General features: G+C 42.9%; 2 protein-coding genes across 2 annotated transcripts in view; one reads left to right on the top strand and one right to left on the bottom strand.

Moving 5' to 3' along the window:
- The first annotated feature begins 6,102 nt into the window (after positions 1-6,102).
- Positions 6,103-8,721, top strand: LOC139367833 (ice nucleation protein-like). Its single transcript, XM_071106173.1, has 2 exons — positions 6,103-6,131; positions 6,612-8,721. Exons 1-2 carry the CDS (start codon positions 6,103-6,105, stop codon positions 8,719-8,721), a joined length of 2,139 nt encoding a protein of 712 aa, XP_070962274.1.
- A 1,568-nt stretch (positions 8,722-10,289) lies between these two features.
- LOC139367424 (heparan sulfate glucosamine 3-O-sulfotransferase 6-like) overlaps positions 10,290-13,593 on the bottom strand; it is a 26,109-nt gene continuing 22,805 nt past the window's right edge. Inside the window, exons 2-3 of the mRNA XM_071105630.1 lie at positions 11,381-11,610; positions 10,290-11,136 (exon numbers count right to left, since the gene is read on the bottom strand). Of these exons, the coding sequence (XP_070961731.1) occupies positions 10,748-11,136; positions 11,381-11,610 (619 nt within the window). The 3' untranslated portion in view covers positions 10,290-10,747. The remainder of the gene's footprint in view (positions 11,137-11,380; positions 11,611-13,593) is intronic.

Here is a 13,593-nt window from a genome sequence, read left to right as displayed (position 1 = left end):
TCAGTGATGTGCTCTTACTGTTCAGCCACTTGGCTCAGTGATGTGCTCTTACTGTTCAGCCACTCGGCTCAGTGATGTGCTCTTACTGTTCAGCCACTTGGCTCAGTGATGTGCTCTTACTGTTCAGCCACTCGGCTCAGTGATGTGCTCTTACTGCTCAGCCAATTGGCTCAGTGATGTGCTCTTACTGTTCAGCCAATTGGCTCAGTGATGTGATCTTACTGTTCAGCCAATTGGCTCAGTGATGTGCTCTTACTGGCTCAGTGATGTGCTCTTACTGTTCAGCCAATTGGCTCAGTGATGTGCTCTTACTGTTCAGCTGCTTGGCTCAGTGATGTGCTCTTACTGTTCAGCCGTTTGGCTCAGTGATGTGCTCTTACTGTTCAGCCGTTTGGCTCAGTGATGTGCTCTTACTGTTCAGCCACTTGGCTCAGTGATGTGCTCTTACTGTTCAGCTGCTTGGCTCAGTGATGTGCTCTTACTGTTCAGCCGTTTGGCTCAGTGATGTGCTCTTACTGTTCAGCCGTTTGGCTCAGTGATGTGCTCTTACTGTTCAGCCACTCGGCTCAGTGATGTGCTCTTACTGTTCAGCCGTTTGGCTCAGTGATGTGCTCTTACTGTTCAGCCGTTTGGCTCAGTGATGTGCTCTTACTGTTCAGCCGTTTGGCTCAGTGATGTGCTCTTACTGTTCAGCTGCTTGGCTCAGTGATGTGCTCTTACTGTTCAGCCGTTTGGCTCAGTGATGTGCTCTTACTGTTCAGCTGCTTGGCTCAGTGATGTGCTCTTACTGTTCAGCCACTCGGCTCAGTGATGTGCTCTTACTGTTCAGCCGTTTGGCTCAGTGATGTGCTCTTACTGTTCAGCCGTTTGGCTCAGTGATGTGCTCTTACTGTTCAGCCGTTTGGCTCAGTGATGTGCTCTTACTGTTCAGCTGCGTGGCTCAGTGATGTGCTCTTACTGTTCAGCCGTTTGGCTCAGTGATGTGCTCTTACTGTTCAGCCGTTTGGCTCAGTGATGTGCTCTTACTGTTCAGCCGTTTGGCTCAGTGATGTGCTCTTACTGTTCAGCTGCTTGGCTCAGTGATGTGCTCTTACTGTTCAGCCACTCGGCTCAGTGATGTGCTCTTACTGTTCAGCCGTTTGGCTCAGTGATGTGCTCTTACTGTTCAGGGTGCTTCTGTCCTGACAACACTTCAATATGGGCTTCAGTCACTGTTTCCCTTTATTAAGTGTCTAGTAACTATGTTTAAGGGTTTATTTGTTGCAGTATTACATGTGTGCATTGGTTTGCTGAAGCTGTGCTTGTGTGTGTCTGTGTGTGTGTGTGTGTGTGTGTGTGTATGTGTGTGAGCGTGAATTTTATCATGAAAACTCCTCATTTGCCTTTTCTACTGAGAACATAACACTAAGAGAGACATATTTTCCTACAGCATATACCTCTGTGGAAACACTGTTGAGCTGATGCCACATTGAGACACTGCTCTGATATACTTCAATAGACTGACACAGAGACATTTACTCTCCTCTGGAATGATTTCCGACATGCTCCTAGTTTACAAAACCAAATTGCATTTAGCAACAGTGACTTCATGTTAGAGGAGATCCAAATCCAAGTTCCCCTGACATTCCAAGCTGAAGTAGAGATGTGTAGAGGATGAGAGAGAGAAATATGTATATATAGAGAGACAGACAGGCAGACAGACAGACAGACAGACAGACAGACAGGCAGGCAGGCAGGCAGGCAGGCAGGCAGGCAGACAGACAGACAGACAGGACAGTAATAAAGCATAGAAATGGACAAAGTAAACCATTTTATTTATTTTCAGGGGTTTCTGCAGCAACCTCAGCACCCCACGGCTTTGGAAATGGAAAGGCAGAGAGGAGAGATTGATAGAGGAGAGATTGATAGAGGAGGGATGGATAGAGGAGAGATGGATAGAGGAGAGATGGATAGAGGAGAGATGGATAGAGGAGAGATGGATAGAGGAGAGATGGATAGAGGAGAGATTGATAGAGGAGGGATGGATAGAGGAGGGATGGATAGAGGAGAGATGGATAGAGGAGAGATGGATAGAGGAGAGATGGATAGAGGAGAGATGGATAGAGGAGAGATGGATAGAGGAGGGATGGATAGAGGAGAGATGGATAGAGGAGAGATGGATAGAGGAGGGATGGATAGAGGAGAGATGGATAGAGGAGAAATGGATAGAGGAGAGATGGATAGAGGATAGATGGATAGAGGAGAGATGGATAGAGGAGAGATTGATAGAGGAGGGATGGATAGAGGAGAGATGGATAGAGGAGAGATGGATAGAGGAGGGATGGATAGAGGAGAGATGGATAGGGGAGAGATTGATAGAGGAGGGATGGATAGAGGAGAGATGGATAGAGGAGAGATGGATAGAGGAGGGATGGATAGAGGAGAGATGGATAGAGGAGAGATGGATAGAGGAGAGATGGATAGAGGAGAGATGGATAGAGGAGAGATGGATAGAGGAGGGATGGATAGAGGAGAGATGGATAGAGGAGAGATGGATAGAGGAGAGATGGATAGAGGAGAGATGGATAGAGGAGAGATGGATAGAGGAGAGATGGATAGAGGAGAGATGGATAGAGGAGAGATGGATAGAGGAGGGATGGATAGAGGAGAGATGGATAGAGGAGAGATGGATAGAGGAGAGATGGATAGAGGAGAGATGGATAGAGGAGGGATGGATAGTGGAGAGTTGGATAGAGGAGAGATGGATAGAGGAGGGATGGATAGTGGAGAGATGGATAGAGGATGATTAAGGGTCAAAATTGATCCATTCAGAAAGTATATATACATGTGCTTTTGGAAAGTATTCACACCCTTTGACTTATTCCACATTTTGGTTACACCATGAATTCAACATAGATAAAATGTGTTTTTCCCTCACCCAGCTACACACAATATACCCTATAATGACAAAGTGAAAACATGTTTTTAAAAATGTTGGCAAATGTATTGAAAATGAAACAGTAGTCACATCACAGAGTCAATACTTTGTAGAAGCACCTTTAGCAGCGATTGCAGCTGTGCGTCTTTCTGGGTAAGTCTCTTAAGAGCTTTCCACACCTGGATTGTGCAACACAACCCAGCCCTGTCAAGTTGGTTGTTGATCGTTGCTAGACAACCAATTCAGGTCTTGCTATAGATTTTCAACTAGATTTAAATCAAAACTGTAACTCGGCCACTCAGGAACATTGACTGTCTTCTTGCCAAGCAACTCCAGTGTAGATCTGGCCTTGTGTTTTAAGTTATTATCCTGTTGAAGGTTAAATTCATTTCCAAGTGTCTGGTGGAAAGCAGACTGAACCAGGTTTTCCTCTAGGATTTTGCCTGTGCTTAGCTCCATTCCATTTATGTTTTATCCTGAAAAACTCCCCCAGTCCTTAACGATTAGAACCATACCCATAACATGATGCTGTCACCACTATGCTAGAAAATATGGAGAGTGGTACTCATGAATGTGTTGTATTGGATATGCCCCAAACATAACACTTTGTATTCAGGACCGAAAGTTCATTTACATTTTATTGCGGTATTACTTTAGTGCGTTATTGCAAACTGGTTCCTCTTTTCCACTATGTCAATGAGGTTAGTACTGTGGAGTAACTACAATATTATTTATTGTATATTCTTCTATCACAGCCATTAAACCCTGTAACTGTTTTAAAGTCACCATTGGCCTCATGGTGAAATCCCTGAGCGGTTTCCTTCCTCTCCGGCAACTGAGTTAGGAAGGACGCCTGTATATACTGGATGTATTGATACACTATCCAAAGTGTAATGAATAACTTCATCATGCTCAAAGTATACAATGACGGCTTTTTTTAATTTTTATACCCATCTACCAATAGGTGCTCTTTTTTTTTTTACAAGGCATTAGAAAACCCCCCTGGTCTTTGTGGTTGAATCTGTGTTTGATTTAATCCCTTCTAAATTCAGGCTGTAACACAACAACATTTGGAAAAAGCCAAGGGGTGTGAATATTTTCCGAAGGCACTGTAGATAAAGGATGAGGGTGGAGATATTTGCCAGGCCATGCTGAATGCCTTCGATTCCGGCTGCTGTATTGTGATCAACTTCAAACAGCCTGCAGATGTGCCGAGAGGGAGACTCGCTCTTACAAAGTTACAAAGGCCATGTTCTGTTCCTATTGTCGTGTCTCTGATGAGACACGGGAGATTCCGCTATGTGGCTTGTATCTGTGCAAACGGCCAACACCGTTATGATATCCTGCTCTTTCTTTCCATGTGCACTAAGATGTATTGCTTTTATCAGGATTTCTAGGAAAGTAAAAGGTTTACTTGACAATTGTAGTGAAATACGGAAGGCTACAGCTGTAAATGTCCTAGAATTGTACACATTATAGACTCCAAGTTGAATGAACCAGCATCAGAGAAATGTATTTCAAGACAGTATTTAAGATACGCATGATTTATACTTTCCTAGTTAGTATAACGACCTGGCTTAAAGTTCATTTTATTATGGATTTGTGTACATAATGTATATTGCGTTTCCTTATGTATTTATTAACACTCAAATTCATTTATGTAATTTAACTGTTGAAATAAGTGGCTCTTTTAAAAATATTTAACATTTTCCAGCCAAGTTAAATGTTTTCAAGTTTCAAGGTACAGACAGTTATGCTCCTTTCTGTGTGTGTTGGTGTCAGATATTTATTTTTCAGTCATTTATTTGTCTTAAGTGCTATTTTTGGTAACTTTCTGTGTGTGATTAATTGCAATGATTAACTTAAATGATAGGAGTTAAATGTTAAGTTGTACAGAATATTCATAATTTTTATATCAAAGATACTCGGGCAAATTATGAAACATAAAGTGAGTTGTTTAGTAACTTGTTTATTGCCAAATATAATTGTTTATATTGTTACGTACTAATAAGGTTCAGTGTTGATAACAGAAATAAAAGAAGACATTTTTATACAAAGTCTAAACGCCTATATAACTACCATAGAACTCATAACAAACATTTTCATTTGATTATTATTAAGCATTTTTCAGATCTGGGTATGCAGTTAAACACGAGGGGACACAATCGTGTTGGGGAGTTGAAGATTGTGCAGTTCCTCTAATGGCCATTGGAGGGCAATGTTAACACATTTCTGTCACTATGGTGGTCTGCCTTATTGCTCACTGAGATCGATCAACTCAATACGCTCTGTTCTTCCTCGCACAACTCTCTTCATTTCATCAACCTCATATACATTTCAACCTGAGCAATGAGAGAATACATTTTCAAACTGGTCCCCCATGGGAATTAAACCGACAACCTTGGGTGTTGCAAGTGCTATACTAATTGAGCCACACGGGAGTCAGAATAGTTTTGACAGTACAAAGATGCAATGTGACATTTGTTTCAAAATCTGTTTTATTGTTGTTTTACTTTTTTTTTTCAAACTAGTGCAAATACATCCCAAAAGGAGGCGGGTTCTACAGCAGCCCATTGGGGCCAAAAAGCTTCTGTTTCCATTGATTCCAATATATTGGTTTAAAATGTCAGATTCATCCGTTGTTATATTTTGGTCGTCCTCCTATGGTGGGCTACCCAGGTTAGGATGAAGATGCCCGTAGCCAGTGACCTAAGGTCAGTTTAGTGTTTCCTTGCCTAAACTGATGCTAGATCTGTGCCTATGGGCAACCTCTACCCAGGTTAGGATGAAGATGCCCGTAGCCAGTGACCTATGGTCAGTTTAGTGTTTCCTTGCCTAAACTGATGCTAGATCTGTGCCTATGGGCAACCTCTACCCAGGTTAGGATGAAGATGCCCGTAGCCAGTGACCTATGGTCAGTTTAGTGTTTCCTTGCCTAAACTGATGCTAGATCTGTGCCTATGGGCAACCTCTACCCAGGTTAGGATGAAGATGCCCATAGCCAGTGACCTATGGTCAGTTTAGTGTTTCCTTGCCTAAACTGATGCTAGATCTGTGCCTATGGGCAACCTCTACCCAGGTTAGGATGAAGATGCCCGTAGCCAGTGACCTATGGTCAGTTTAGTGTTTCCTTGCCTAAACTGATGCTAGATCTGTGCCTATGGGCAACCTCTACCCAGGTTAGGATGAAGATGCCCGTAGCCAGTGACCTAAGGTCAGTTTAGTGTTTCCTTGCCTAAACTGATGCTAGATCTGTGCCTATGGGCAACCTCTACCCAGGTTAGGATGAAGATGCCCATAGCCAGTGACCTATGGTCAGTTTAGTGTTTCCTTGCCTAAACTGATGCTAGATCTGTGCCTATGGGCAACCTCTACCCAGAAAGGCCTGATACATGTGAGCTCCTCTTAAACCACTTTATGCACATTCATTATTCAACAACGATACAAAACCACTCAGTCGAATCTGAGCACTTATAACGATGCTACTCATACTTCCTCTCGCTGCTCTCTACATCATTCCTCCCCCTGTATACTGTGTATTGATTGCCTACAACTATTTGTGTTCAAAGCCTAAGCATGGACTGAAACAAGCTGAGTTGTATGAAAAAAAGGAGGAGCTGAAGGAATGTCTAACTGCATGAAGCATCGTAAGACAACCATCTTGCTTTTGTTTTGTTTAGTTTTTCATCTGCAGGACGTTGCTAATACAGCACACATCAGCCTACACTGCAGCCTACACATCAGCCTACACATCAGCCTACACTGCAGACTACACTGCAGACTACACTGCAGACTACACATCAGCCTACACTGCAGACTACACTGCAGACCACACTGCAGACTACACATCAGCCTACACATCAGCTTACACTGCAGACTACACATCAGACTACACTGCAGACTACACATCAGCCTACACTGCAGACTACACTGCAGACCACACTGCAGACTACACATCAGCCTACACATCAGCCTACACTGCAGCCTACACTGCGGCCTACACTGCAGACTACACATCGGCCTACACTGCAGACTACACTGCGGACTACACTGCAGACTACACATCAGCCTACACTGCAGACTACACATCAGCCTACACTGCAGACTACACTGATGACTACACATCAGCCTACACTGCAGCCTACACTGCGGCCTACACTGCAGACTACACATCAGCCTACACTGCAGACTACACATCAGCCTACACTGCAGACTACACATCAGCCTCCACTGCAGACTACACATCAGCCTACACTGCAGACTACATATCAGCCTTCACTGCAGAATACACATCAGCCTACACTGCATACTACACATCAGCCTACACTGCAGACTACACATCAGCCTACACTGCAGACTACACTGCAGACTACACATCAGACTACACTGCAGCCTACACTGCAGACTACATATCAGACTACACTGCAGCCTACACATCAGCCTACACTGCAGACTACACTGCAGACTACACATCAGCCTCCACTGCAGACTACACATCAGCCTACACTGCAGACTACACATCAGCCTCCACTGCAGACTACACATCAGCCTACACTGCAGACTACACATCAGCCTACACTGCAGACTACACATCAGCCTCCATATCAGACTACACTGCAGACTACACATCAGCCTCCACATCAGACTACACTGCAGACTACACTGCAGACTACACATCAGCCTCCACTGCAGACTACACATCAGCCTACACTGCAGACTACATATCAGCCTTCACTGCAGAATACACATCAGCCTACACTGCATACTACACATCAGCCTACACTGCAGACTACACATCAGCCTACACTGCAGACTACACTGCAGACTACACATCAGACTACACTGCAGCCTACACTGCAGACTACATATCAGACTACACTGCAGCCTACACATCAGCCTACACTGCAGACTACACTGCAGACTACACATCAGCCTCCACTGCAGACTACACATCAGCCTACACTGCAGACTACACATCAGCCTCCACTGCAGACTACACATCAGCCTACACTGCAGACTACACATCAGCCTACACTGCAGACTACACATCAGCCTCCATATCAGACTACACTGCAGACTACACATCAGCCTCCACATCAGACTACACTGCAGACTACACTGCAGACTACACATCAGCCTCCACTGCAGACTACACATCAGCCTTCACTGCAGACTACACATCAGCCTACACTGCAGACTACACATCAGCCTACACTGTAGACTACACATCAGACTACATATCAGCCTACACTGCAGACTACACTACAGACTACACATCAGTCTACACTGCAGACTACACATCAGCCTCCACTGCAGACTACACTGCAGACTACATATCAGCCTACACTGCAGACTACACATCAGCCTACACTGCAGACTACACATCAGCCTCCACTGCAGACTACACATCAGCCTTCACTGCAGACTACACATCAGCCTACACTGCAGACTACACATCAGCCTACACATCAGACTACATATCAGCCTCCACTGCAGACTACACTGCAGACTACATATCAGCCTACACTGCAGACTACACATCAGCCTTCACTGCAGACTACACATCAGCCTTCACTGCAGACTACACATCAGCCTACACTGCAGACTACATATCAGCCTACACTGCAGACTACACATCAGCCTACACTGCAGACTACACATCAGCCTCCACTGCAGGCTACACTGCAGACTACACATCCCATAACAATGTCCTTCACTCCTGGCGGGCCACCGTGTATCTAAGACAAGAATGCCAGGTGTTTTCAAACAATGCCACTTTCTTACTTTCGTTGAACATCTATTAGATACTGAAAGGTAACTAGCATAGAGCTGGTCTTTCTGCATTGTCTCCCTCGCTACCCAATGGTCTGTAAACATTTTATTTAGTTCCCAGCACAGAGCCACTTCCGTATCAACAGTATGAGGCTATGTCATTACTCTGTACGTGGCTATGTCATTACATTGTATCAACAGTATGAGGCTATGTCATTACATTGTATCAACAGTATGAGGCTATGTCATTACATTGTATCAACAGTATGTGGCTATGTCATTACATTGTATCAACAGTATGTGGCTATGTCATTACATTCTATCAACAGTGTGAGGCTATGTCATTACATTGTATCAACAGTATGAGGCTATGTCATTACTTTGTACGTGGCTATGTCATTACATTGCATCAACAGTATGTGGCTATGTCATTACTCTGTACATGGCTATGTCATTACATTGTATCAACAGTATGAGGCTATGTCATTACATTGTATCAACAGTATGAGGCTATGTCATTACTCTGTATGTGGCTATGTCATTACATTGTATCAACAGTATGAGGCTATGTAATTACATTGTATCAACAGTATGAGGCTATGTCATTACATTGTATCAACAGTATGAGGCTATGTCATTACATTGTATCAACAGTATGAGGCTATGTCATTACTCTGTACGTGGCTATGTCATTACATTGTATCAACAGTATGAGGCTATGTCATTACTCTGTACGTGGCTATGTCATTACATTGTATCAACAGTATGAGGCTATGTCATTACTCTGTATGAAGATAGGGGGCGATAATGAGAACAATGGGTGGCAGCCTTACCTTTTTTTAAATAAAAGTGAAATTAGTGCTGTGTTCACATCTCTTCCAAATGATCCCTTGTGAACATATTAAACATTTAGAGCAATAGTGGACCTAATTGATTCCAAAATGTTAAATAGACCTCAGGAGGAATAACCACCCATCCAGGTGGTTTGCCTTTATTCATGCCATCCAACTCCCCTTTCAGTTCATTGAGAGAGATTTGGGATCCCGGCAAGTTGTCTTTCTCTGTTGAGAGAAGTGTTCTTCATTCTTTTTTTTTATAAAGAACTTGGTGTGGATTTATAATCAGAGGTGTACAGTTATTTATAAAAGCGGAAGAATCTTTGATTGATTCATTTGGGTTCTGATTGTAATTTCACTGTTTCAGATTCAATAGCCGCTTTGTCAGCTAATTGTTTGTTACTGCGTAGCTTGTCAGCCAGTAAAACGAATGGGACCATGGAAGTAATGGTTGAATCTAACTCGATGGAAGGCGAGTTCTGCACTCTGTCTTTATCAATAAACCAAGTTCTGCACTCTGTCTTTATCAATAAACCAAGTTCTGCACTCTGTCTTTATCAATAAACCAAGTTCTGTCATGACTTTGGAAAGAGTAATAGTTACCTGGTCGGAGAAAAGTGTTTTTTTAGAACGTTCTAGAAGTGAACAACATTTCCAAATCTGATATATTTTTTTGATTGTGATTTATTCAAAACAGATACAAATGCATTATCTTTAGCAACAACCTATGGTGGCTTCCCATAGAAACCTGGGGGTCATCGACCACATTTTTTTTTATTGATCGTTATGAATTCATTTATCTCCATTTCAAATTGATTACAGAATGTAGGATTTTGTGTGAAAGAAACGTTGAAATGCCATCTTGTGGGTATTTTAGGAGATTCTGACATTAGAAGTTGGCAGTGGTAAGCATGGTGGTCAGACAAGCTCATATGTCCTCATTTCTATTTTCTTTATTATAGAGAAAAGAGGTGTAGATAATAGTATGAACATCGATTTGTGAGAATGATTTATGCCTGTTTGAGTAGAAAGTGTACTCTTTCGCTTTTGGCATCAATGAGGTTGTAATCAGAGAGCACATGCTGTGGATTGTAGTTGGTCTTATTAGATTTGTCCTGCATGTCCAAAATGGCATTCATGTCTGTCCCTGTCCCTGTGAACCATGCCTGAGTGTCTTTGTTACTCTGGATGCATGTTTTACCTTGGTATCCCTACTGAGTCCTCATTGCCATCCAAAGTTCTGGCCAGTCATCTGGTAGAACCGCTGGTTGTGCGGCCTATAGAACTCCCTCAGACTCCGGATCACTTCCGGATCAATGGAGGCGTGTGTCCTGCCTTTAGTCTTTCCCAGGCAGTGGGGCTTGCTGCTGCCCTCCGGTTTCTTCAGGCAGGGGAAACCTTTAGTCTTATTGAAGTAGAAGTGCTTGTCCGTCACAATCCTCTGAAGGCCCAGAAAGTCCTGGACCTTTCCTAGTTCTCCGGCTGGGTCGGAGATGAGGCCCTCCCCACTGACCAGATGGATCTGGGCCCGGGGGAACCAGGCCAGCCAACGCTCCAGGTGCTGGGCGTACAGTCCGATCCATAGAGGGCTCCACAGAGAGTCGATCTCACCTGAGACCAAGACAAGATACTGGTTTAAGACCCTGAAGACAGGACTGGAGACACGACTGAAGACAGGACTGAAGACAGGATTAAAGAATAGAGTATTTGTGTGGGTACTGCATTTGACTAGGGAAAAACTATGTTTTTGTGTCATTCATTCATCAATGAATTAATGAATTCATGCATTCATCCATCCGTTCATTCCTTTATTCATAGGTCTATACAAATAAAAATGTATCACTATAATTCTGACCATTGGTACGGTTCTTGAAGGCGAGGGTCTCGAAGGCGGGGATGTGGGGGGTCTTGGAGATGATCTGGGTGTAGTCAGAGATGGCCCGGGTCACAGGGTCTCGGACCACCACAATCAGCTTCACGTCATGCGACATGGAGTGTACACGCCCCGGGGTCTCCACGGTAACAAAATAACGCGGTGTCTTCTCCATGACAACCTGACCATCCAAGGCCCTGGGCATCATACTCCTGGGGGATGTAGGGAGGGAGAGAGAGAAAGTCTGTTTAAATGGTGTAACTTTTGAGTATTAAAGCCATCTGTACATTTCAGTAATGGAGGCTGTCTCCTAAATATCTATGTGCTGGCCATGGGTATGTTCGGCCATGCCAACAACAACAATTATTATTCCTAGATCTATATATGCTATAGGTTGTACAGTGCCTTCAAGAGTATTCACACCCCTTGACTTTTTCCACATTTTGTTGTGTTACAGCTTGAATTTAAAATGGATTCAATTGAGATGTTGTGTCACTGGCCTACACACAATACCCCGTAAATGGAATTATAACCCCTTTGTTATAGCAAGCCTAAATAAGTTCATGAGTAAAAATGTGCTTAGCAAGTCACATAATAAGTTGGACTGTGTATGCAATAATATTTTTTTCATGACTACCACATCTCTATACTCCACACAGTGGAGGCTCCTCAGAGGAGGAAGGGGAGGACGATCTTTCTTAGTGAATTTCATAAAAATACAAATAGTGAAACATTTCAAAAGTTAACATTTTTAAACATACTATATATATATATATATATATATATATATATATATATATATATATATATATATATATTCACATGTCACCAAATAATTGATTAAAACACACTGTTTTGTAATGAAGGTCTACAGTAGCCTCAACAGCACTCTGTAGGGTAGCACCATGGTGTAGCTGGAGGACAGCTAGCTCCTGTCCTCCTCTGGGTACATTGACTTCAATACAAAACCAAGTAGACTATTTGTTCTCACCCCCTTCCATAGACTTACACAGTAATTATGACAACTTACGGGGAATGTTCTCCAACCTATCAGAGCTTTTGCTGCATGAACTGGCATGTTGTCCACCCAATCAAAGTATCAGATAATGAATCTAGTAATGAAAGCATAATCTACAGCTTGCTAGCACCGCAGTGCATAAAATGTGGTGAATAGTTGACACAATGAGAAAGAAAGACAACAGTTGAACAGTTTTTAATAAATTAATTTATTCAAAAATGAAGGAGAAGCGAGAGAGGAGAGAAAGAGAGAGCTATTTGGTTGTATTTTTTAAAATTAACTTTCACTTTGCTAGCTGATTGCAGCTAGCTAGTTTAGCCTACTCAAACACCAGACTTGAACAGAGAGGGATGCTACGTTAGGTAGCTGGCTATGGCTATGCAACACTGAAACTCTTCCAAGTCAAGGTAAGCTTTAATTAATTTATTTCCACCAGGTCCTGCCGGTGTAACTGCTAAACTGCCTTCTGACTGTACACTGACCTGCGTGATTGTAGCGGGTTTACTAACAAGTTAGTTCTAGTAACTATGTTGATTATGACGTTACTTTAGTTAATATTATTGACTTGACGTTAGATGATAAGGTAACTAAGGATGAAACGGTTACCGGTTTCACGATAAACCACGGTAAAATTCCAGACGGTTAGTATTACCGTTTCAAATTTTAATTATCATTAAAACCGTGTGTGATTACCACGATTTGAAAAACTAACGGAAAATACTGCCCAACATCAACTAAAGTTGGCAACGTGGGTTTTTTGTTTTGTGTGAAAACATGGCGGGAGGCAGTGACAGCGCTCAGGATATTTTTCTGCCGTCTAAGAGGACCAAATCTGAAGTGTGGTCGTGTTTTGGATTTTACAAGAGTGCTGAGGGAAACTTAATCGAAGATGGTCACCCTGTCTGCAGAACAACATGCACAATCTGCTGTGAAAGAGGCAACACTTCAAATCTCTTGAGTCAACTTCGTGACCACCAACCACTATTTTATAGCGAATGCAAGGTAAAGTTAACTTTTAGCTCAATGCTTGATGTGGGGACTTCGGAATGGGGGAAAATGTCATGGTTTGCCTGTCTAACTTGCTAATAGCTTGTCAATAATGTAAACTGAAGCTTTCAGTGTTGCCTACTCCTGTATAAACACGACACGTTGTTCTGCTGCTGTATGCGTTGTGTCT

Source organism: Oncorhynchus clarkii, chromosome 16 (assembly GCF_045791955.1).
Source record: "Oncorhynchus clarkii lewisi isolate Uvic-CL-2024 chromosome 16, UVic_Ocla_1.0, whole genome shotgun sequence".
NCBI classification, from domain to species: Eukaryota; Metazoa; Chordata; class Actinopteri; order Salmoniformes; family Salmonidae; genus Oncorhynchus; species Oncorhynchus clarkii.
This window is presented reverse-complemented; position numbering and strand designations above follow the sequence as displayed.

Coding starts and splice junctions, on each gene's coding strand:
- LOC139367833 (XM_071106173.1), top strand. CDS start 6,103: ATGAAGATGCCCGTAGCCAGTGACCTAAG. Junction 6,132..6,611: donor CCCGTAGCCAGTGACCTAAG/GTCAGTTTAGTG, acceptor TTTCATCTGCAG/GACGTTGCTAATACAGCACA.